The sequence below is a fragment of the Xiphias gladius genome, chromosome 16, assembly GCF_016859285.1.
Source record: "Xiphias gladius isolate SHS-SW01 ecotype Sanya breed wild chromosome 16, ASM1685928v1, whole genome shotgun sequence".
In the NCBI taxonomy this organism is placed as follows: domain Eukaryota; kingdom Metazoa; phylum Chordata; class Actinopteri; order Istiophoriformes; family Xiphiidae; genus Xiphias; species Xiphias gladius.
In genome coordinates this window covers 24451487-24474708 of record NC_053415.1, presented here as the reverse complement: position 1 = coordinate 24474708, position 23222 = coordinate 24451487, and the positions used below count along the sequence as shown (strand labels likewise).

Genomic DNA, 23222 nt, shown 5'->3' with positions numbered 1-23222 from the left:
CCTACACACACGAATCAAAAGGGGGGGGGGGGGGCCTGAAGGTTAAACCTGCTGCAGGCCTGCGGTAATCCGCAGGCATCGAAGCAGCCCTGCACCACATTTTACAGGAACCTTTCCACCCTGTGTGTTTCAATGGTGGAAATATCCCATTAAAGAAATCGAAATATTTTTAAAAGGGGGAAGAGCACGAAATCTTTAGAGCTGAATTCTCCTTTCTATCTCTTAACCATCGGGGCCGATCGCTGGAAGCGTCGCAGTTCGTGCAGGCTCCGTCGGCTCGTTGCGACGCCCCGAGACGAGGCCGTTTTTCGGTCGATCGCACGGGGACTGACACCGGCGGAAAAACTCAAATGAACTTACGCTCTCTGAACCGGTTTTCTCCTCTTGCGTCCTGCATACATGACGGCTCCTAGGCCCCGAGCCTCCGGCGACTCCCTCAGAAACGCACGGGGCTTCTCTCCGCGCTACATGTAAGCCGCCGAGAAACGCTCTGCTATAATCCTCCAGATCAAGACTGTGAACGCGTTCTTTACAAAAAATAAAAAAAATAAAAGCAAAAAGGAAAAAAAAAAAATACAGGGGAAAAAAAACAGACAAAAAAAATCAAATGAAAAACTGAAAACACGGGCAGACACCGAGTCCGGTCCAACGGGTCGTCGTTCGCCTGGTTTTTAACGGGCCCGCTTCACTTCGGAATTAAATCAAAATCTGAGGAGAGAGAGAACAAAAAAAAAAAAGTGACGCAGCAGAATCCGATCTGCGCAAAAAGAAAAAAAAGAAAAGAAGAGAAAAAGACAACTTTGGGAAAAATAACCCAACAGCTGTCGCCCCATCAGCCTGACGGAAAGATGAACTTGCTCCAAGTGAGAAGGCGATGTCGCGTTTTCATCCTCCCGAAGAAGGAGAAGAAAAGAGGACGGGGATTACGAGAGAAGCGGCGCAGTCTGCACAGAAACCCTCCTCATCCTCCTCCCGTCCAGGGACACGACGAGGGAAACTCCGCGGAGAGACGAAGCAGAAGCCTCCGGTATTTACATCTTATAATCTACATCGGCGGGGCTCTCCAATTAGCGGCGGACGAGGGGCGGCGGGCGCGCGCATTCCACCGGCGGGTACGCCCGACACAGATTTTCTTTTTTTCTTTTTTTTCTTTTTTTTTTTCTAACGGCCGCGCGCGCCCCGGGGGCACCTTGTGTGTGTTAGGGCACGGGGCAGCGGAGGCAAGCGGGACGCGCGCGCGGGCACGCGGGAGAGTCTCCTGGAAACACGGGCCGAGCCTGTTCCCCGCCCGCCAATCAGCGCGCAGACGGGAGCCGGAGGTCTACGTCGAGCCCGCAGTGGGGCTCGCGCCGAATGTGGGTCAGGGGTTAGGCTCTTAAATAATGCACGTGAATTCACCTCGGCGTTTTCGCGAAAAAAAAAAACAGCTCTGCGTGGGGCCCCGACGGGCAGTGGCCCGGCGGGAGGTAAGGAGAGCCCGCGGTCAGCGTCCGCAGGAGTGGGCCCGCCACGCCACAGAGTTTACCGGAAGCTACCGTCGTTCGAGTGGTACAGTCCCCCCGGGTCTGTCTGTCGGTACAAACCGACGGGATTTAAAGTCAAGGCCGAACACCGGTCAGATTATTTCACCCTCTCTCCTCCTCGGTTCCTGAAGCTGCACAGAACCGTCGGTACAGAAGCAAATCTGTTTGACCTTCGGTCAACATGGCGGCCATGAAAGACAAAAAAAAAAAGGCCCGTTGTTACATTTGGGCTGTGCTGCGAACTCTCCGAACAGTCCGAGGCAACTTCGGGTTCCTTCCGTCGTCTGCATGCAGCTCGTGAGTTTTATGTGTGTGTTCACGTTTTATCCGCGGCTCCGAGGGCACTTGGTATTTGGTCTGACATTTCGGCAACCGGGGGGATGGCATTCGGCAGTCGAAGTCTGAGAGGGTGTTACCTGACTCGGTGTTACTCTTGGGGCCAACGCTGGGGCCATTACAGTAACGTCGTCCGGGAAATGTGAACGTGTTTTGGCCCCTTTTTTTTTTCTTCTCCTTTTTTTTGAAATTTAACAACCAATTCTAACCATGACAATGCAACTCTCACGGGGACCCGGGGCAGAAGACGCGTTCTCGGGTCCCCCATTGAACCCCAACGTACGCTGCAGTTTCATTATTTCCCCAGGCACCCAGAAAATTAGTTGATTAATTACTTGATTACCTACTTTTCCCGGTATTTTATGATAGGAAAGGCGACAGTTTGGGGCAAAAATAGCAATTTGAATATGTTAACCTGGGCTTCAGGGAATAACGGTGAGCAGATTTATTTATTTTTTTTTACTATTTTCTGACATTTTGTCCAGTGAACACAGGTTCCCTTTACGAGACCCGGGTCGGGAGACAGGGGAGGGAGGACCCATCAGAGTTACTGTTGTACTTCAGTTGCTGCAAATTTCCAACAAAGTTCTGCGGTCAATCAAATTATGCAGCCCCAAATGAAATGGCGTAAAACCCGGGGCTTCTGGGGCCCCTGGGGGTCTGGGGCCTCTCGGTAGCTGCCCGGCATTGGCCATCTGGTAGCCTACATATCCGACTACATAACTGCTCCGTAGATCACTGGTACTGTGTTCCCCTTTTGAGGAAAACAAACAAAAGAAAACAAAACAAAAGGAGAGAAGTTTCTGGTTTCATGATATTTTTGCATGGATTCGTCAGAGGACACTTAGTCGTCAGTCTGCACAGATGGGGAACCTGCATAAAGCGGCGACATCAGCGTTGGATCGTGGGACGGTCCCACTGAGCCAGACAGCAGCTGCTGCCCACAACGCGAGGGCCGCAGACTCCGACCGACAACCCACGTCAGTCTCCCTCTTTTCTAACTGGCAAACACGAACACGCGTCTTGTCCCGCACCTCAGCTTCCTGAACGGGCCACCGGACCTGCGCCAGGGAAAAACGCCCGGCTGCAGCTGCTCAGCCGCGGCACGCGAAACTGCGTGAAAACCTACCCTGCAGATGTCACCGGGGTCCCGTTAGACGCTTTGGCGGTCCGTGGAGCCAGTGTGCCCCCATCGCAGGCGCTCCGTCTCCCTTTCCGCGGACGACACGCCGTCCGCCAGTGGCTTGCGAGCTGCGGCACAAGCGTCTTTACTTTGTCTCCCAGTCCCGTGCCAGTGTTCGGTGCTACCTGAGCTCGGGCGCCAGCTGCTGTCAATCACACACAGACAGCAACACACCTCTGAGAAAAGGAGCATTTCTGATATTTCCCCGAAGACCTGGTTTTTCCTCTTTGCAGTAGTGTAAAACTATTAACATGCATAAGGAAAAAACGTGCATATTAAATTTATTAGTCGAAATTTGCTTTGCGTGATAGTAAAATAACAAAACTAGAAATAAAAAAGTGCCGGGTTCCATATCCTGTGTATCGTTAATGCACTCACCCTACTTCATTGTTTCTGCGAGGCGCTGTATTTGCATGTTTACTACACAGACCTCTTTGCTTTGGACTTTGACTGATGTTCGAGTCGAGATTTAAAAAAAAAAATGTAAAAACAATTATGAGTGCATTTTTCAGCCTTTTTTTTTTAAAAGAAAAAACATGCAGACCTTATTTTTGACTGCAAAAAACTGAACGTAATTTCAGTCAGACGTCAAGTAAAATATAATCTAAAGTTCAAACTGTTTCCTGCCTTAAACCAAAAGAATAAATGAACAAACTAAAAACTAAACCCTTGCCATTGAGGGTTCAGTACCAACTTCTGATGCTTCATACTGGATATACATACTGGGGGGGGGGGACTTATGACGAAAGTCCTGGTTACAGGACTGAACCTTACGGCTGAACGTCGTGAGCATGTACCGGATCCGGTCGGACTGCTTCACCGCAATTGTGTGTTTTGAGTGCAGACAAAGACAGACATGTCTAAATGGGCCGCTATGGAAATGCATACATCAAGTCACACGACCGCATCAGACCCCTTAGGGTGCCGAGGACCCCCCCCCCCCAGCACACGTAGAGAGGAAAACTAGGCCACCAGGCTGACAGGCTGTATTGTAGTTAAGTCAGTGTAGTGACTGTTTCATTTGTAAAAGCAAAACCTTCCTCCTCTCCAGGAATCATGTATGTTTAAGTTTAACTGCAGCTCCAAGTCACCAGTTTCTGAACCCCTTGGGACCGAGGACGGTGATGTCGCTCTGTCTTCTTAGCCCGTCACAGACCTTGGTCCCGAGCAAGACGTCTTGACGATAGCTGACCGGGACAATCAGGGTTCCCAGAGGACAAACACTTCCATCTCGGACAGTCCGAGGACCTTTTACCCCTCGTCACCCCCTCAAGTAAATGTCAGCTGTGCACATAATATATCTATAATCTAATAGGCGGCTTTCCGTAAAATTTACATTCGTGTTCCCCAGAGGACAGAACGTTCTCACAAGGACACCCTTGTCTTTAATCTAGCACGGCCGACATGAAAAAACCTTTTGGATTTTCATCCTCACCGCCGGTAAGGCTCTAAAAATAGCTGCACATTTGGTGTGTTGTTTTTTTTTCCGCATTGTAATGTAAATTGGTCCTGCTAGGGACCAGTATGGGCTTTAGACTTTTAACCCCTGCATTTCCTGAAACTGGGCACTAGCTCAACACCTGGCATAAATCCTAGGGACGAGTGCAAAAAGGCTGAGTCCCGGCCCGGTGCAGCACGGTTTAAAAAAAAAAAGAAGAAGCTGGGGGAGAATAAATAGTCGAGTATTATGAGGAATACAGCATCAGCAGGCGGGCAGGTTTTTTGATAATGACCAATCACATCGGCGCCTTTCGTCCCCTTTAAAACCAACAGGCAGTTTAATGAGCTGAGAGGGATGAATAGCCACCGAGGACGAAACGGTTCTTCCCCCCAGGTCGTAGGATCAAAACGGGCTCTCAAGGCCACGCAATGTCAACATGTCAACATGTCAGTTGGGTTCATAATATATTTCAAGAGACACTGAATTCCTTGCTAGAATGATGTCAAGTATAGAATTGTTTTAGTATCGTTTTAGTGTTTTAGAAGTTAGTGGGATCAGCGCAATTCGTTAACTACAGTAACCTCTACTACAAGATGTTCACTTTTTTATAAGTCACTATAAGTCACTTTTTCATATCATATTCGTACATTTTGATGACACTAGTGCAAATACTTTGAGAAAGTGTTGAGTACTCACAGGATTAGGTGTAAGAAAAACAAATTGAATGGTGGTATTTTGGGAAACCAAGCTCCTGGGGCATCTTGAGTTGGGACATTGCTCTTGAGGAACTCACCAAACAGGGGCGCGGGGCAAACATGGACTTGGACCAGCCGCTGAAAACGGCGTTGTGATGGAGTTTGTGCTTCTGCTGCTTTGGCATGAAACAGAGGCCTGACTGCCTTGTTTATTCAGTAAATGCAAACGAGTGCATCGGTACAGCGGCTTGTTTGACTCATGAGCATTATCTGCTGAGCTGAGGACCAAAAACCAGCAACCTTTTCATTGAAATCAATTGTCATTTTCCAAGGATGAAAAAAGAGACATCAAAAGACGGTAAAACGAATTTGTATTAACCCGTTTTGCTCCTTGAACACCACCAAACGCAGTCATGCTTAAGCTTCCGTTAGACTTTGAGTCATCTGAGCGGTGACCAGCCCATTTGTTTGAGTGGATCATTTTTCTTGTTCTCCTCTACACACCACAGCAGAAATCTGTAGGCACTCGCCCTTCGTGCCTCCAGGAGCGGGGCGTTGGGAACAGGAAAGGGTTTGTGTGTGTTTACACACCGCGTGTCCCAACGGACGGACACCGCCACAGCTGGAGATGTGCTTTAAACGCTCTGATTGTGAAGAAGAACGTGTAAGAAAGAGAGGGATGGCTGTGGATTTTTAGTCCGTCTGCCGGTCAAGGTCGTCCTGTCCTCCCCCGCAGGGGAGCGTTCAGTCAGCACAGGACTTCGTACAGACCGGAAGGAACAGGCCAAGCTTATTTTGTGTTGTGTGGGTGGAGAGCACCTTCACCTTACGCCCGTTCCACTTGGTAGCATAGAGTTAGCCGACAAGACAGCTGCTACACGTCTTCCGGGGCATTACTCAAGGTCGTACTCCAGGATGGTTTTTAAACATGCAGATGTAAGGGTAAGTAACAGTAAGGGTTGTTAGGGGTTTTGATTGCACAGTGTTTTGAGAGAGCTGTATTGGAACTGGGACACGCCTCGCGACGTTGCCCACAATGTGGCCTGCAGGCGAGAGTCCGACCCTGCCTATGCATAAAGACGAACGTGGGTTAGACTACCTGCTCAAGTCTTAGTCAGCGTTGCTCTTGGCTTCCTGAAAGCTCCAGGTCAGTGAGCTCGCGGTTCTGAATTGCGTCGGGGTGATGGGACCCCGGTATACTTGCCTGCAAGTCCACTACTGTTGTTATTTTCACTAAAACTATAAAAAAAATAAATACAGTACAAAAGAAAAGGTTTTAGAACTTTTTCTAAGGCCAAACACATGAATGTCCACTGTCCAGTTTTAGCCGTAACTATCTACATGGATGACGTAAGGCATCATGCAGTTGTTGCATTATCTGCGTGCCTCGGCCACCGGGGGGCAGAAGAACTAAGAAGATGATTAACCCACAGCCTGTGAGATGTTACCTATGGAGTCGCCGGCTGAAGTGTTGGAGAACAGTCGCCTGCTTCTACATCCAGCAGATGTGGAGCTACACTAGCCTTCGTAGAGGGTCACCTAAGGAAGAAACGCAGTCTGCAGTGTTAACTGAGAGGAAAACAGAGAGCACTGAGAAATCCAATCACACAATAAGTTGTATATAATATTACATCAGCATGCAAGGTTGTGGCCTTGTAAGTCACCAAATAAGCAGATGAAGGATTCAGTACACAGATAAAAGTGATATTGAGGGTCTAAATACGTAAAGCGTCGATGTTGTATGAAGAGGCAGCCTTCGATCTAATGACAAGATTTGTGCAGCCCTTTACTTTCTGCAGTTTTTTTTTTGTGTGCAATAATACTTTAAGATTTAATAATGATCTGATCAGTTATTCATAAAGGTATGCGACTCATTAAAAACGCCATCAAATGCCTTTTTAAATCACTATTGTTTGTAAATGCAGCTAAAAAAAAACAAAAACACAGGCTTGTTTTCTCAATTCGGGTCAGTAGGAAAACCTAAAAAGGCGAATAGTCCATGAAGTCTTTCTTCACGCATGCAGATACTGTACCTGTAATTTATTTGGTCACGTTTGCACCGATGTGTTCTGTTGCTGTGATCAGGAGTGAGAATGCTGCCTTGTACCACACAGTACGTACAGCATTCAGTGCTTGGGCCGGCCGGCGAGGAAAGGGAGAGTGAGCCCTCTGGTGGGTACAAACCATCACTTCTTCTGTGTCTCCCTCTCGAATTCTCCTCCCCGACCTCCATCGCTTACATCCTCACCTACCTCTTTGGGTGCTTTCCATTACCCGGCGCACACAGTCGATTTAAGTGCTCATTCATCATTCAAATTTAACACACACCTAATACGTTGTCCTTAATGAAAACAGAGGGGTAATGTCACAGCTGCCATCGATGCCCTTTTTCCCGTCACCAGTTGCAGTTGAGGATCATTCTCACTATTGATTAATGTGCCGATTATTTCCGCGAATAATTGTTTGGTCTGATGGTGAAAAATAGCCACAATGGTTCCCTGAAACCCAGGGTGACGTCTACATCCTCCTTTCCTCCATGCCCAGGGACTGTGGAAGGAAACTAGCCCGCCACGGCCACATTTACACGTTAATAATTTTGATAACGTGCGTTGTCCTTGTGTAATAAAACTGGATCAGGGCCTCCATTTTATCTGCCATCTGGGGAAATAAGCGGCCCAACAGTTTCTTTCTAGCAAGCCTTGTTCTAGGAAAAACTATAGTATTTTCTTTTATAGCGTCACAGCCATTAATTCTCACATCACGTAACACACGTTACTGACCAATGTAAACTCAGTTTATCCCTGTGAGAAGCTGTAAAGGCGGAGGGTTGACTCGGTTCCCGCACATTTCTTGGGCCTTCAGTTGCTGCTCCGCTGTCTCAGAAAAAACGAACACTGTTGCACTTCTGTGTTTGGTCGCATGACTAGTGTAATGGACTCGGCCTTCCGTGACAAAATTCATGACAAACGGCAGGACACAGATGGAGGCGAGGCAGGAGAGGGAACAACGGGAGCAACGACAAATGTCATCAGCAGAGTTGATGTCTCCAACAACCAAGGGGCGAACTTTAAGATCTGGCGAGGAGGCTAGAAAAGGTCTTTGATTAAAGTTTATCGAAGAGCTCTGACTATGGTCTGTCACTGACTGGGGTTCGGGTTAGTAAATCAAAGTTTAAGTTACTGTAAATAATCCACATACTCTTTACTGAAGCCAAACAATCCACACGTACTGCTGAAGGTGACCAGTAAAGTTTCAGTTGAACTTCGATACTGACCTCATAATGAAATAAGCCAAACACAATTTGAATGATTGCACACATATATTTATGAAAAAAAGCATTTAACAGTCGACAAAGGGTGTTATTTAACATATATTATGATATAGTATATCTACTTGTCTTTTTCATTTTTCTTTTTTTTTTTTAACAAATAACACAAATATGGCAACCGTCAAGGCACATGTTAACTTAAAAATATCAAAACCGCAGTGAATAAAACATTTGGCTCCAGGTTTTTTCATAGCGGCTGTGGTCATATGTCTGAATCAGAGTCCCAACATCAGCTGTCCTTTTAGCCTCCACGGCCCGATTCACGCCGAGATCCTCTACAGGAGGAAGAGGGACGTTTCCGTCACTGCTCTTCCATCGCAGCAAGGAACAATGGGTGACCAGGACAGAGAAAAGAAAGGCCATATCAATCTGGGCACCCCCCCCCCAGTTTTTAAGTACTGAACTCAAAGGTATTTCCAAAGACATACACAACAGATTCTTAGGGAAAGTTAAAATGCTGAGTAATTTCCCACAGTGCAGCGGGGATACGGAAAAGCTGCCATGTCAATGCTCATCTTGCCCGGTTTGAGCCAAACCCTTACTGTTGTTTTTGTAGTGTGGATATTACAAACATCTGGCGAAAATCAGATGAAAAGAAGCCAAAGTAGAGTGAAGAGCACAAACAGGAAACGGACACAGCAGAGCAAATTTGATCTGAATGCTTTTTAAGAGCAGTCTCCACATTCTTGAAATACTCCTCTTGGTACATTTCCATTCTGTTCATTAATGAAAACAAATGGGACAGTTTGCTATCTCTGTGGAGATACTGGATGTCAGGACCGAAGATTTCCCCTCGTTTCCATTGTTAAGGACGTTTGTGTAATGGAAGACGGACTTCAAGGAGTTCCTCAGAGCCTCGAAATGCACTTAAGGATACAATCTTATCAATTCACAGAGGAAACTATATCTTCTTTGGACATAGCTTCCCTTAAATCACTGCACCTCAGAAAAACAACAGCTACTGAGGGGAATATTAATGTCAGATGTTTTATACAGGAAGGCACGGATCTATTTATATGGGGATACTTTTCAGCTGCCTGTTTAGTACAAGAAAAACGATAGGGTCCTACTGTATACGGCTCGGTGTGGGTAATGAAAAATCTAATTTAGTATCCTCCCGTGCAAGGTAACGTGTACGGGAGGACGGAGCAGAAATTTATGAATTTATGGGTGAGAGCTGCTGCAAAAGTCACCCGCATCTTTGACTGAATGTCTGTTAGAGGCGGCTGTAAAATATGCATCGGAGTTGGAGCCGGTACGGGGGCTTTTTTTTTTTTTTAATCCATCCGCTGCCTCACATTTCAGGGACTGCCTCCTCTGAAAGTCGGCATTTCAACAACAGCGCGACATACCAGGATGACAGGGCGTCTCCATTTTCAAAGGCTCGGGGAAGCCCACACATCGGCTGCTTAGCAGAGGATTCAGGCCGCCCCTCGACGACCCGCAAGGTCAGCCGATTACACACTGTATTTGTCGGGTGTCTGCATTCTGTTGGCCTTAAGTGATTAGAAAGCACGTAACACGACGCGCAAAAGATGAAGAGAGCCACCGCCGGATGTAAATAAAAGCAATCAGGCACAAAATCCTGATTATATTTCTAATATCTTATCTCTCACCTGCTACGTTGTTTCCCCAGTTGTCCATCACTTGTTGAAGTAAACGTTACTTGCTGTCACTTGCACTGTAAACTCAGATATCATAGCAGTGATACCTGCCAGTTCATTTAACACTGGGCTTTATCGCTTCATTGTCCATGAGAGGGCCCAAGCTACCGGGGATCAAAGGGGGAGGTTTTGACTTACAAGTTAATGAGGAGTGCCTGAACGCGCCATCAGTTTTGATAGTCATTCTAAGAGTCGTCTAATTTACAACGTTCAGTGTGGACCCACTTTCGTTGGTTGCGTCCAATCGGAGGAGGTTGGCCCGTGAATGTGGACACGGCTTTAATCAACGTGTACTCGCCGAAAGAGAGGACACGCTTTCCCTAAAACCTCGCCGGCGTTTTGTCTGAGGTCATAAGCGCGCGGTCGACGTTCGAAAACGTGCTCGCGGGTCTCTCCAGCTTTTAGCTGGGCGCGCACACGAAGCGCGGACCGGCGCGAGTCTCAGTATGGATCTGTCAGAATCGAAACCGACTGCGGGTGTTTGGGCGCCGAGGGCGGGGCGTTGGAGAGGCGTCATGTGGTTTTTGACGGGGCTTACGTGTCTACGCATTAGCACCGCCGGTTTACGGACACGAGAAAGAAGCATCTCAACGTGGCCCGCGCGCACAGGGGGCTATTTTGAGCTTCGTTGACTCAAACTAATTTAACTGCAGCTATGCTCACCTTCCGTTTTGAGTAAGCACTGATGGGAAATCAAAAATGTTGGCACCCCGGACAGTAGCAGCAAGCGGAGTAAATCCGAGCCGCAGGTGGGTAGTTTGCCCACAACCGAGCCATTCTTCCTGAATACGATGTCCTCTGCTTTCCTTGCTTGTTTCTGACACGTTAACTGTTGGAAGCCTCAAACGGAAAGCATTCTCCATTAAGGCACGTTTACTGTATATATATATATATATATATATATATATATATATATATATATATATATACTGCAGGCAGACAAACACATGCATCATGTGCTGACGCGTTCTCTACGTGGGAGATTTTTGTCAGCCAAAGCAGACCTTCGAGTGAAACAAATATACTATACATCGAATTACAGCTTACATTTATATGCTCATATCAGACACATGAGAGGATTTCACTTAAAATATACAGATCATTTTATCGGTAATCATTTTTAAAGTGATGCTACAGTTGTGTTTTCAGGTAGCTATCACTCTCAGTGATTCTTTATAATCATTCCTACTCTGTTTTTTCCTATTTTGAATGTTTTTCAAATCTGGGAAATAAATGGATGTCCCTGGCTGAGAACGGGGACATGACAGCTGTGGTTTCCCTTATGAAAAGATATTTCTTTGGCTATTTGGATTCACTTGACCGATCATCCTCGCTGGCCCCAGCTCCGTCCTGGTACACACACACACACACACACACACACACACACACTTGCGGCTTCATACTTCATTATTATCATAGTGTATCTTCACTAGAAACTGACGAGCAAAAGCTTTTAAACATTACAGACTGGTAAAGTAAATATGTTACAGAGCGATATAAAACATACGAACAATAACGGGGGGGGGGGGTAAGCATGAGAGTCTGAGGACAAGCACTGATGCCGCGCTTTGCCCTTGTCCCGTAGCTGCTGCAACCGCGATAAGAACCGGGCCCGTTCCCTACTGTGTCAGGTACATGGCTACATCACGGGCAGGAGCGGCAAAAATTCCGTTGAGCTCAGCTGAGAGTCTTTCATCCTGCTGAACGGAGAAAAGAGGACAGACGGGCAAAGGGAATTAGATTGAGGAGGGGTCTTTTTTTTTTTCCTTTCTTTTTGTGCAGTGGTACAAAGGATAATTTCACACAAGAAGAAAATAGTAAGCGTAAATATTAAAAACAGAAAATGTAAAATAACTGATTTCAACTAGAGATAATTAAGCCGCGATTAAATGTCGTAAAGACAATGCCAATGGATAAAGGCATATTGATACCGAATCAAGTCTGGGATCGATGAAACCACATTTGCCTCCACTGTTTTTTAGTCCTTTGGCTGATCTAACCATTTCAGCTTTCATTCAAAGAATCTTACACTGAAGCCTTCACCTTTAATATTTTCAGTTTTCCGGTTCCACTTTCAATTTTCATTTTGAAATCACATTTCTGTTTCTCTTTTCTTCATTACACTTAATGGGAGCAAACAACTAGTCAAGTACCTGATCAGTCATTTGACAGAAAATTAATCAACCGTTTTGATACTTGATTAATCAACTCAGTCATTTACTAAGCGAAAGCGCCAAATAGTTTCTGCCTCCAGCTTTTCAATATGAAGAAAGAGTCACTTTTCTTAGCTTTACACCACAGTTAATAGTAAATCTTTTGGTTTTGAAACGTTGGTCGGACAAAACAAGAAATCGGACTACGTCAATTTGGACTCTTGGAAATTGTAAATGGCATTTGTTACTAACATTGTGATACTGTATAGACTTGACAATTGATTGAGTAATTACAAAAATAATTGTCAGAATTGATAATAAAAATAATTGTTTGTTGGGATCCTACATTTAATTATGGCCTGAAAATAATTATTCATGATGCATTTTTTCCTTCAGCTTTTTCTGTCCTCTTTTAATTTTCGATTTGGGTGAAATGATCCTGCCCACAGTGGGACATGTTTACCTGTGTCTGTCTGGGGTTTTTCAGGAAGTGCTGAATGTTCAGTGCGTGCTCTGAGGGGGACACGGCGCTGGCGTTCTGCTGGTTGACGGCTGATGCGCCCACCACAAGCTCGCCGCTGCTCCACTGGAAGCGGCAGGAACCTTGAGGAAGACTCTGATCAAGAGACGTGTCCGCCTCCCTCAGGCCAGAGGGCCCGGAGAAAGCCAGCATGTCGTCCCCTGCTGGACTGGAAGAAAAGTGCTGGTCGAACATGCAGCTGCTTTGAGTAGCCGCCTGGCCACATGCCAGCCCCCCCTGCTGAGTGTGGTTCAGTCCGGTGATGCTCCTCGGCCAAAGGCGAGAATGTGGGAATGTTTGGCTTTCGGAAGTTTGGCTGTGACACACTGTTATCGGCTCGTGTCCGTTTTGCATGATAGGAGCATGAGGCAGCTTCTGCTGCTGGCTCTGCGACCACTGCTGAACCTGGTGGTTGTGCCTTCCGAAGGGGGAGCTTCCTTGCAGACGAGCTGAGGCGAAGGGAATGGGAATACTAGGTGTGGTGGAGGAACTTAAGTCGTTGCAAGGAATCAGGGGTGGCAAAATGTCCATTACGCCGGATGCTACATTGTTCGGCGGTTCAACAGAGCTTTGCAGCAGCGGTCCACCTGATGCCATCGCAGGGCGCTGAAAATTATTTTGAGGACACGGCAGAAGTTGGCCGGGCTGCATCTGTGCAGAAATCCCCTGAGGGCAGCCCATGTGGCTGATGGACACTTTCTCACAGGACGGAAAAGGGGCTAGGGTATCGGCAGCCGAGGCACCGGGGACGGCGAGCTCCGGGAGCTCAATCGACGGGCTGAAAATGTCCTGGAGCTGCAGCTGTTGAAGAGGGGGCAGGTTGGCGTCAGACTGAGCAATTAGGGAGCCTTGGTGGGAGGGTTTCTGGGTGCAGCTGAATATCTGAGCAGACTCTAACAAGCTTTGCCCTGTATCCTGCTGGTGAGCACAGAGTCCGTTCATTGGAGAGTTAGTATGATCAAGGCTCAGTGTCTGAAACAACTGTGGCTCACAGAGTTGGGGGGCTGGGAACCGGGCAGCCTGAGTGAAAGGGTCCTGCTGATTATTGTTGTTGGCTGCGAGGCATTTGGGAGTTCTGGCGTTTAGACAATCTTCTCCCTTCTCCTTGAACAAAACTGAATCAATGTATTCAAATATGTCATTTGTGAGGATGCTGTCCAGTTCAGACCTGACATTGTTCTGATGATCCTCATCCTGACTCAATCTCTTGAGAGCATTTTCCCACTCCACCAGCTCTTCACTGTCGAGCTCCAGATTCTGCAGCGCTGCGCCAAAGTCTCCATTTTGAGCCATTTTTTCCAGGCTGTCAATCACAGCCATCACTGACCGCTTGGCCTCGTCTTTCACCACGAGAGGGTCACCCCTGGCAGCTGCGGGCCCATTTTCTTGCCATGTGTCACTGTGAACGCTGACCAGGGCCTCGCTGTCCATGAATACCTGATCCACGGGCAAGGGGGGGGGCACTATCTGCGTGTAGGCTTTTTCATCCTGTCTCAGGAAGCAGTCCAGCAAAGAGCCGGGGGCCACATTCTCGTTCGTGTCCTTGTTGCTGAACATTTTATTGAACTGAAAATGTGTGACGTCCACCGTGGGGCCGGTGTCGTAGAGGACGGCCTCTCCTGTGGTGGAGCTGAAGGGAAGCTGCAGCCTCCTCTGACGCAGATATTCTTCACCCTCAGCGTTGCTGAAAAGGACCAAATAAGCACAAGTTGTCAAGGAGGTGTCTTACTCTTTTTTCATGTATCTTCTGTTACGGTTGACAGTTTCAATTTCATAATTTTAGCAACCAATAGACCCACCTACGGAGAAGGTATTAAACACTCACACTAAAGCTCTCTGATATGCAATGATAAATTCCGGTCTTCCTCCTTTGTAGATCAGCTTGGCGTTGGCCTTCACCCACACCCAGCCACCGGACTTACTCAGGAGCCTGAAAACAGTCAGTCCGGTCTCTCCTGTTTTAATCACTGTGATGAAAACGACACGCACAACACGGAGTTAACAGTATCTGTTGCAACAACGCCGATTATTAACCTTGTTGTTTATTTTTTTGTGTGTTAAGGTTTATTCGTAACCATGGCAACAAAACTTCGCGTCAAACTAGGCAGCAGTTGGTGTGATATCTCACTCTGGAAAAAAATTGGGATCTCTGTTCTGGTCAGATATTTAAAAGTTTAAATACATGGCAACACAAGCCACTTTTACAATCTTTTTACAGAATCTCTCTCAGAAACAGAGCTCTTAAGAAAGTTTTTTTGTTTTTCTAGTGACAGACAACCCTAGATGCACAGATGTACACTTGGCTGTTAGTTCATTACCTCTTGCATCAAATAAACAATGTTAATTCTTTCTTGCATCTCCGTCAAATACCAAATAGTATAAATATTTATTTAATTTATTTATTTATTTATAAAACAAGTTGAAATTGCCAACAAACTGCGGATGTGGTTGTCGGCGCAGTGCATCATATCAGCTGCATGGATGAACTGGTAGCCGGAGCCTTTCATACACAGTTCAGTCTCTGAGTAGCCCAGAATAATCTTCCCCCTGGAGAGAGACAAAAAAGAAAAAAGAAAAAAAAAAGAAAAAACCCATGAAGCAAAATGTGCCAACAGTCAAGTTGATTGTAATAAGACCTGGGAAACCGTCTAATGTTGGACGATGGGGTTTTGAAATGGAACATCTGGAATTTTCCTTTGTACAGTTAATCTAAAATGATCTCTTCTGATCACCTGTTAGGCTGGAAAAAAAACTACCTGCCAAGAAAAAAAAAATCCCATATCTTAGAAAGGAAGACTGGAAGAATTTGTACCACCTGCTATCAATGGCCATGGGTGTGAAGTCCAGCTTGTGCTTGGTTTGAAAGAGGAGCATTTTTGCTCTGATCTCCACAATCGAAGGAGGTTGAACAGGCATAGCGATGGTGAACAGTGCCAGCTGAGGTTTGTTACACGTCCTGTCGTCCCTGAAAACGCTCTGGCCATGGACGTACTTCAGTCGCCCCTGGAACTTCAAAGCCTGATTCAGGGGGAAAAAGAAGGATGAGGTGAGTAATCAAGGGGAGACCGTAAAGTATTTAGCACGGTAAAAACAGATGAAGGTGTATTAGTTTGTTTAATTGGACCCCAAATGTTCACAGGAACTGCATCAGATGTTGTTTATGAGTCACTACGTCACATTTACCCCCCGTTATTGGCTATTTTTGACAGTTTAACCTAAAATACTGTATTGACCAGAAAGCCGGAGGAGTTGTCCAGGAGGCAGCGGAAGCGACAAACAAAGCTCCTCTCCAGGAAGGACGAGTTCTCGGGGGGAAGCTGCTCAGGACTGTACATCACTGTAGTGCCACAACTCTGCGAGACTGAGAACACGGATGGAGATAAAAACATTACATGACAGAACCGTGAACCACTGGTCTGAGGTCAGAGCGATGTCTTACTCAGACAGAGGTATGCCGACTGCACTCGTGTTAAAACCGGGATCAAAATGTCGAAAAAGCCTCATTTTACATTCACCCCCATACTCACCATCGTCGCCCACGCCACCGGGTGGGGGGTTTAGAGCAAAGTGAAGCTGCTGTCTGAACATGGCTCGGTCATCGGTATGGATGAGCTCAAACACACTCTGGTGAACCACATCCGACTGTTGGTAGAGGAGGGAACACAACACTTTATCAACAACTGGAGCAAATTGTAGACGTTAGGTCTATACCACTTCAGGCTCCACCTCCTGTCAAAGCACTGGTGGTGAGACCTAGGCAACTTATTTGGCCATTTTCTTGGCTAAACCACGAGTGTTTAGAACATAGTCAACATATGAAGTGGCAGCTCAGTAGTGGGGTTTGTCCCGCAGGAGCGGCAGAAGAAGTTTCTACTGACATCTCGATCCTCTCTCTCTTTCTCTCTCTCGTGAAAACCTGTTACCCACGAGTGAGGAAATGCATACGCTGCCACATATATGCAGGATGGGTCACTGAATGTTTTGATGAATCATGAGGACGACGTGAATCACAAGCTACGGCCCTCACGGGCACAGGATTTCAAGCCAAGTGTTAGACAGCGCTCTCCACCACCACCACCACTTTATTTTGTCGCTCCGCTGCTGCTTGTAACTGACATGAATTCAAAAGGAGGACAATACCAACGTTTTAACAGCCAGCTCTCAAGTGGGTATTTGATATAAGAAGAACATTGTTTCCAATATAAAAAGTATCTTAAGAAGGCCAGGAGCTCACCTGATGGAAGCCCAGGTAGTCCTTGATCGTGGTAGAGGCATAAAACACCAACCCCCCCGACGTGACCACCATCACAAACCCGTTCAGGGCCTGCACGGGGAACCGGCACTCAGTTAGCACACAAAGGGGGTTTTTCTCAGAAGCACACGCATACACTTCAGGCACAGTATATTGCTGACACAGGCGGACCAAGCAGACACACTCGCACTCACTGGACGCAGGCATATCCAATACACACAGTGATTACCAACACAGAAAGACACTCATAACACCAATGGTTTGACTTGAAGTGTCCACCTAGGAATGTTGTGTGACTATTGATTGTGTGGTATGTTGTGTCTGTTGTGTCTGTGTGTGTTGCTGACAGTGTACCGAGAACCAATTCCACCGACTCTGGCCTTTAAAAAGTGAATTTTTGAAGGGAGGACTAGATTTCAACCGGTTACACTCCAGACAAATGGACTACCTTTTGATGATTAAAAGCCCGTGCAATCAAGTCTTTAGTGCACCGTGGGGCTGCCAGACTGCTTCTCAGCAGGCGTCATATCTTTTAAGGTTTCAGCTGTTTACTCTGCTGCATATTGTACCTGGATTATTTTACAACAGGATGTTCTCTTTGAAAATGACAACAATTACCAAAGAGACCCTACCGAAAAGTCTTATCTATTGATACTGTTCACGTTCACGTAGCGCTTCATGTGACCTGCACTACAGGTGCTGCCGACCCGCAGAGCGGTGAGTAGTGGAAATTTAAACTGATTTTCATCTGGATTTTATTTTCACGAGCATCAGATACTCAGTAGCGCTCGCTGCTTGCAAAGGGCAATGTTTATCAGAGTTTACAGGGTAAACGGGGTCTTCCGGTGGCAACCACGGCCCGGGATAGGCTCCCACTAACAGAGAGTGAAGAGGAAAAAGTGAGAAAAAAAAAAACAAAAACACAGTGGACCAGCTGATTACTCTGCAGATAAGCCACAATCCCCAAAAGAAATAAAAGCTACAGATCTGCCCCCACAAAAGTAATTTTTACGATCAGGTTTTTAACGGTCAAATATAGATATGGATCAGTTGAAAGAGTAACTACAGAGTAAGTCCCATCCTGTCGAATAAAAGATGTTTTAAATAAAACTGCTACATACTGCATGTTATGTTGTATTTTATTCTACTTTCCATTTTATCAGTTTGTTATATGCTTTGCAGAAGACGATGAGTCGCCATCTGCTTACAATCCAAAACAGCATTAACAGCTGCTGCTTCTCAAAGGCCATTTGTTTTACATAATCGCCGCCTGCTGTGACCATTATTCAGAGCGAAGTGTGGAAACGTACCTGACAGGTGGGCGTCAATAAACAAGGCATAGGGCTTTTAACCGGCACAGGTTTTTGTTAATGCCCGCAAAGCGTGGCCAAGCTTTAGCAACAGGCACCGAGGCGAGCGGTGTCACCTGTCATAACTCCCTCCTTCAACGGATAGACCTGCATTAGCGGTTCGCAGCATGACTAGCGCACAAATAAACCAAGTCTGACAAGTGCATTAAAGCACATTCTAGCATCGGGCCGTTCAGTTATCAATCAGGCGTGCAGCAGGAAGATTCACTGAAACTGTCGAAAGGACGAGTGCCTGGCTTTAATCTTATTTATTATTTTGGTTGTCTGCTTCTGCTATGTGGGGATTTGTGCTCTTAGCTGGTTGTGATCTTTGTGTGAGCTTTTCTAGTGTTGTGATACTGTGGATGTGTGACGAAAGTTAGAAAAAGTCCAAATGTGACCCTTTAAGATATAAATCACAGTTGTGCCTAAACGGGCGGCTCGTCCCCCGGGAGTTAAGTCATTCCCGTCTCGTACCTGAAGCAGCAGGTCGCCCTCGGAGTAGCCTGCCGTGTTCGGGCTGTTCCCGTTCTGCCCGTTCAGTCCCGGAAACATCAGGCTGCTGCTGCTGCTGTTCTTCATGGTCGCTGCACACGAGGTGACAAAACAGACGAGAGGAATCAGCAGAGGTAACATTAACATCATAAGACGATACAAAATGCGTTGTATCCCTCATCTGAAATCGACTCTGTGCGACTGACAGAGGTGAGATCGGGATTTTAACTGATGAAAGGCTTATGTGGTGGGACTTTTACATTTTGGCCATCCTTTAGTTATACTGCAGTTACATTTTTCCACCAAGATGCAGTAATTTTTGAGATCGGGGAACGCACCAGCACCGCTGGAGCGGTTGCTTCGGAAACTGACTGTGCACAAATCCACACTTTAACCCCATTGTCTAAAAGAATGCATGTGCCCACAACTACGGTTAAGCGCAGCACGTCACAGTTGAACCAAGAATTACCCCTGCGAACTCCAACCGACACTTACAACGGAGAGTCTGGGCAGTCAATTTGACAATCGCCGACAGGAATGGTAGCCAAAGCTACAACAGTAAGAACCCTACAACAATACCAGTTCTCCCCAAAGTGTTCCCCAAGCTAAAGGAGACATTTTGTACATTGCTGAGCCCTGTGCTACTTACCTGACATCGTTAGCACTAACTTTTTTTTTTAAAGTAAGTTTTGTTTTTTGCTTTTTCCAGAAATGTTCAGAAAGGCCAGTTCACAAACCTGCAGTGGAGCCCAGCAGTCTTTATTATAATAATACATTCCTCTTGATAAGGTAATCTAGACTGCTGTTGTTCGAGGGTGAGCGGTTCACTACAGTTCATTTCGACAACACTATCAAAAAGTCATGGTTCAAAGGGAGTCCCTGTGATTTGAATAAAATGACTGGAAAATGCCTTTTTTTTTTTTTTTTTAATCTCCTCCACTCTTAATGTCTTTTGTTAGGCCTGCGTCTTATCAATCATCACTGACGCAAACAAAGTACAGAGCAATAATCGCATGCAGACAGTACTAAGTGTATAAGGGGCTCCCTTACGTGGTTGAAATATACGTAGAGAGGTAAACTACATGTTCATGAAGAAATCTGGAAACCATTAATCCTTTATTTAAGGTAGCAGTGATGTCGGGAATCCTCTCACGGATTGAAGAATCTGCTCCTGTAAGAATGTATGTAATGTAATGGTATACCACCTTACCGGGGGGTTGTATTCATTTAGTTTAGTTTTTTAAATTCATTTTAATTTTTGCGTAAGTTACGTAGGTGCATGTACATAGAGAGAGAACCAGAAACCAAGTGAGGAGAAAGGTTTTTCGCTACGTTTGGGGTTTTTTTTTTTTTTTTTAATATGCTCTTCAGAAATGCATGATGTAAAAAAGCCACACATGTCTGTTGGAAAAAAATAATATAATAAAAAGATTATGAAAGAGAAAAAAAAGATTATGAAAGAAAAAAAAACAGCAATATCAGGTCTTGCACTTTGCCTGAAGACATACTACACACTGAATTCTGTGAATATTATATTAGGCCACTTTAGAGGCTCATCCATCAATCACATTTGTGACTGGTCTCCAACCTGCCAAGTGATCATCACTCTCCCGTGACTTAAAGGAACCTGATGTAATAGGATACCACCGGCGTTCATTTGATCTGCTGGGCGTCAAGATCATGCCCGCCAGAGAACCAAGCCAGTTTAGATAACCGTTTCCAGCTAAGGGCTTGGGAAGAACTTGGCAACGCCTCTGTCGTGTTTGCATTGGGGAGATGTGTGAGGTGCCTCAACAGATAACCACACTTACAGTGCAGGGGGAAGTTTAATCACTCTGTTGATACTGGCCAAATCAAAAGACAGCCTGCACCACTCACAGCAACTACAGTTCCGCACCGTTTGTTTTGGGATTTATTTTGGCATCACCTGCCAGTGCTGCATATGAAACATAATCACACCCACCAAGTCGTGTCACGTTTAGACTGCTTCATGTTTATATATCTTAGAACAATAAACAAACATGGGAATAATTTGTGTGTTTACGGTTGAAATGGTTGAACACACTTGTGCAGTTTTTATTTTATAAGCCCGGACATGATGCAAAAGGTATGCAAATAAAAGCAATAAAGTTAGTTAAGTGATCCCTGCAGCAGCACTTACGTATTTAGTTTCATTCTGAAACAGGTTAACATAAGCTTGGACAACTGAATTCTTACGGTTTGTTGTATGGTTGTAAAGGGCAGATCCACACTAAATGGCATACTGCATGACGCGCCGTTCCCTCGTTTGTGATGCCTTTTGCTATGCAGACTGCATTTCTTCTTTCCTGTGGCCGCGCCGTGGACAAGACCCCTTTGTGGACCTATAAATAATCTGGCGTTGGATCATGAGTGCGCAGCAGAAAGCCAGCTATCTGGCTTGGTCAAGCATCAATTGTTGGTGCCCTGCCAGAAGAAAAGGTTTTCTCATTGCTGGAAAACTGATCTGGCAGCCTGCATATCCGCACACACGCACAACGCACACACAGAAAAAACACACACAAACACACTCGGCCCTCTTGCATCTGTCCCTGGGGGGGTTTTGTAAGCAATAGCCGACAAGAGCGCTTCCCTTATCTGGATGTCCACTACAGGAAAAATCCCAGGATATGGCCTCTCCCAACCCGTCAGTCCAGTCCTGTCACGCAACTTCTTTAAGGAGGGAAGAGGCCCCTGAACACACCCCCCCCCCCCCAAAACAGCTAGAACACACACAGCGTTTACATAAACACCCAGACCTGCACAGTCTGACAATCGCACATCCACACCATCACAAAGCTGCAGCCCTGACACCTAACGCCTGCAGTACGACTGCTATCAGCATCACTCGTGCAGCCGGTACAGACTAGCAACACTGATATCAAAATCAAAAATTAAAATCATATTAGAAAGACACAGATATGCACACGCACACACACACACACACGGTTAATTCTTCCTGCTTCAGCCAAACATACCAGCAAATGTAGACCATGCTCCTACTCTAAGTCCAATCTGGACAATTCAACACATCCCTCATGTTGTATTTCTGTCTCTCATTTCGGCGTTCGCGTGAGTAATTGGACCTCCTTGTGGCCGTCTTTTTCCATGGCTAACGGCGCGTTGCCCTGAGTTGCTCACGTGCGCTACCAGCTCAGCATGCCGCCGCAGGAGAAAGACGCCTAGTGTCACTCGGTCGGAGCTCGACCAGAGGCTGGAGAGACATTCCTGTGAGTCCGTGGGAGGCAGTGAAAGAAGAAAACCACAGATTCCCACTAACATCAAACACAGACCCCGCCGTCCCAGAGCAGGACGGGGGGTTTTTCCCATGTGACCAAAATAAAGTAGTAAAATTATTTTATCGAGACTGGTGGATTGACATGACTCGGCGGCATCTGTGTTTCAACATCAGGACACTAAAGCCAGATGTATTCCTCTTGAGGTGCTGAAGCCTGATTTACGATTCGACATGGGATTTTGTGTTTCCAGCCAACACGAGATGGATGCCTGCATTCACTATCCCTGAAATAGTTGTGTTTACATTATTTCATTCACCTTCTGATAGAGAGCGGATATGACGGGAGGGAAGGTTTCCGGTGGTAATGTATCTGCTGGGTGACAAAATGCACATTTGTCTAGTATCACTAGGTGTTTGTGCAGCATCCTCGACACTGGCACACTTCTTACTCTAGAAGTATGTCGAAGAAAAATTAGAAACCCGAGCTGACCGATCACTTTTGGTGTCGTAAACCAAGCGCGCACACGTACTGTTGTTTCCTTTTTGCACAGGTGGAGTCAGGTACTGTGAGTCCTCCTGCCGTGTGCACGTTATATGGGATGGAAGGTCGAAATGGGAAAGACTCCCGTGTTTATGATTATCAAAACATTCACGTCATTGGACAACTCAAGAGGGTTGAATTATTGCAAAACCTACTCATACCTATGACTTAAAGTAGATGTTGACATAAACGCTATTCACAAGCAGGAAACTGCTCATTACATTATGAGTGACACAGCAGCTACTAGGACCCCATGCAGATATAACAGCCTGAAACAGAAGCCTCTGTCCACTCTTGTTCACCTGCCAGCTTCATGGAGCGCGTAGCACACAGAATGTGCATGCTAGGAGCCTAAGCGCCAACAAAACCCACTAAAACTCAAAATAAATGCCATTTTCAACAGAAAGGTCGGCGATCTTAGGCTCTGCCAGCGTGCACCTTGTACAGCTTACAGTAAAAGGAATGTAAAAAACACAAGATTTAATT

General features: G+C 46.1%; 2 protein-coding genes across 4 annotated transcripts in view; both read right to left on the bottom strand.

Moving 5' to 3' along the window:
- Positions 1-720, bottom strand: part of LOC120801888 (aryl hydrocarbon receptor-like) — a 39564-nt gene extending 38844 nt beyond the window's left edge. Inside the window, exon 1 of the mRNA XM_040149214.1 lies at positions 361-720. Within this exon, the coding sequence (XP_040005148.1) occupies positions 361-401 (41 nt within the window). The 5' untranslated portion in view covers positions 402-720. The remainder of the gene's footprint in view (positions 1-360) is intronic.
- Positions 721-11075: 10355 nt separating this feature from the next.
- The window catches only part of LOC120801190 (aryl hydrocarbon receptor-like), a 30786-nt gene continuing 18639 nt past the window's right edge, over positions 11076-23222 (bottom strand). For 2 of the 3 annotated variants that reach the window (XM_040147816.1, XM_040147818.1), the window contains exons 3-11: positions 18922-19031; positions 17078-17167; positions 16371-16485; positions 16077-16204; positions 15659-15861; positions 15281-15390; positions 14669-14810; positions 12787-14527; positions 11076-11870 (exon numbers count right to left, since the gene is read on the bottom strand). In XM_040147816.1, coding sequence (XP_040003750.1) covers positions 11790-11870; positions 12787-14527; positions 14669-14810; positions 15281-15390; positions 15659-15861; positions 16077-16204; positions 16371-16485; positions 17078-17167; positions 18922-19031 — 2720 coding nt within the window. In that variant the 3' untranslated portion in view covers positions 11076-11789. The remainder of the gene's footprint in view (positions 11871-12786; positions 14528-14668; positions 14811-15280; positions 15391-15658; positions 15862-16076; positions 16205-16370; positions 16486-17077; positions 17168-18921; positions 19032-23222) is intronic. The other variant, XM_040147817.1, reaches the window with a different exon arrangement.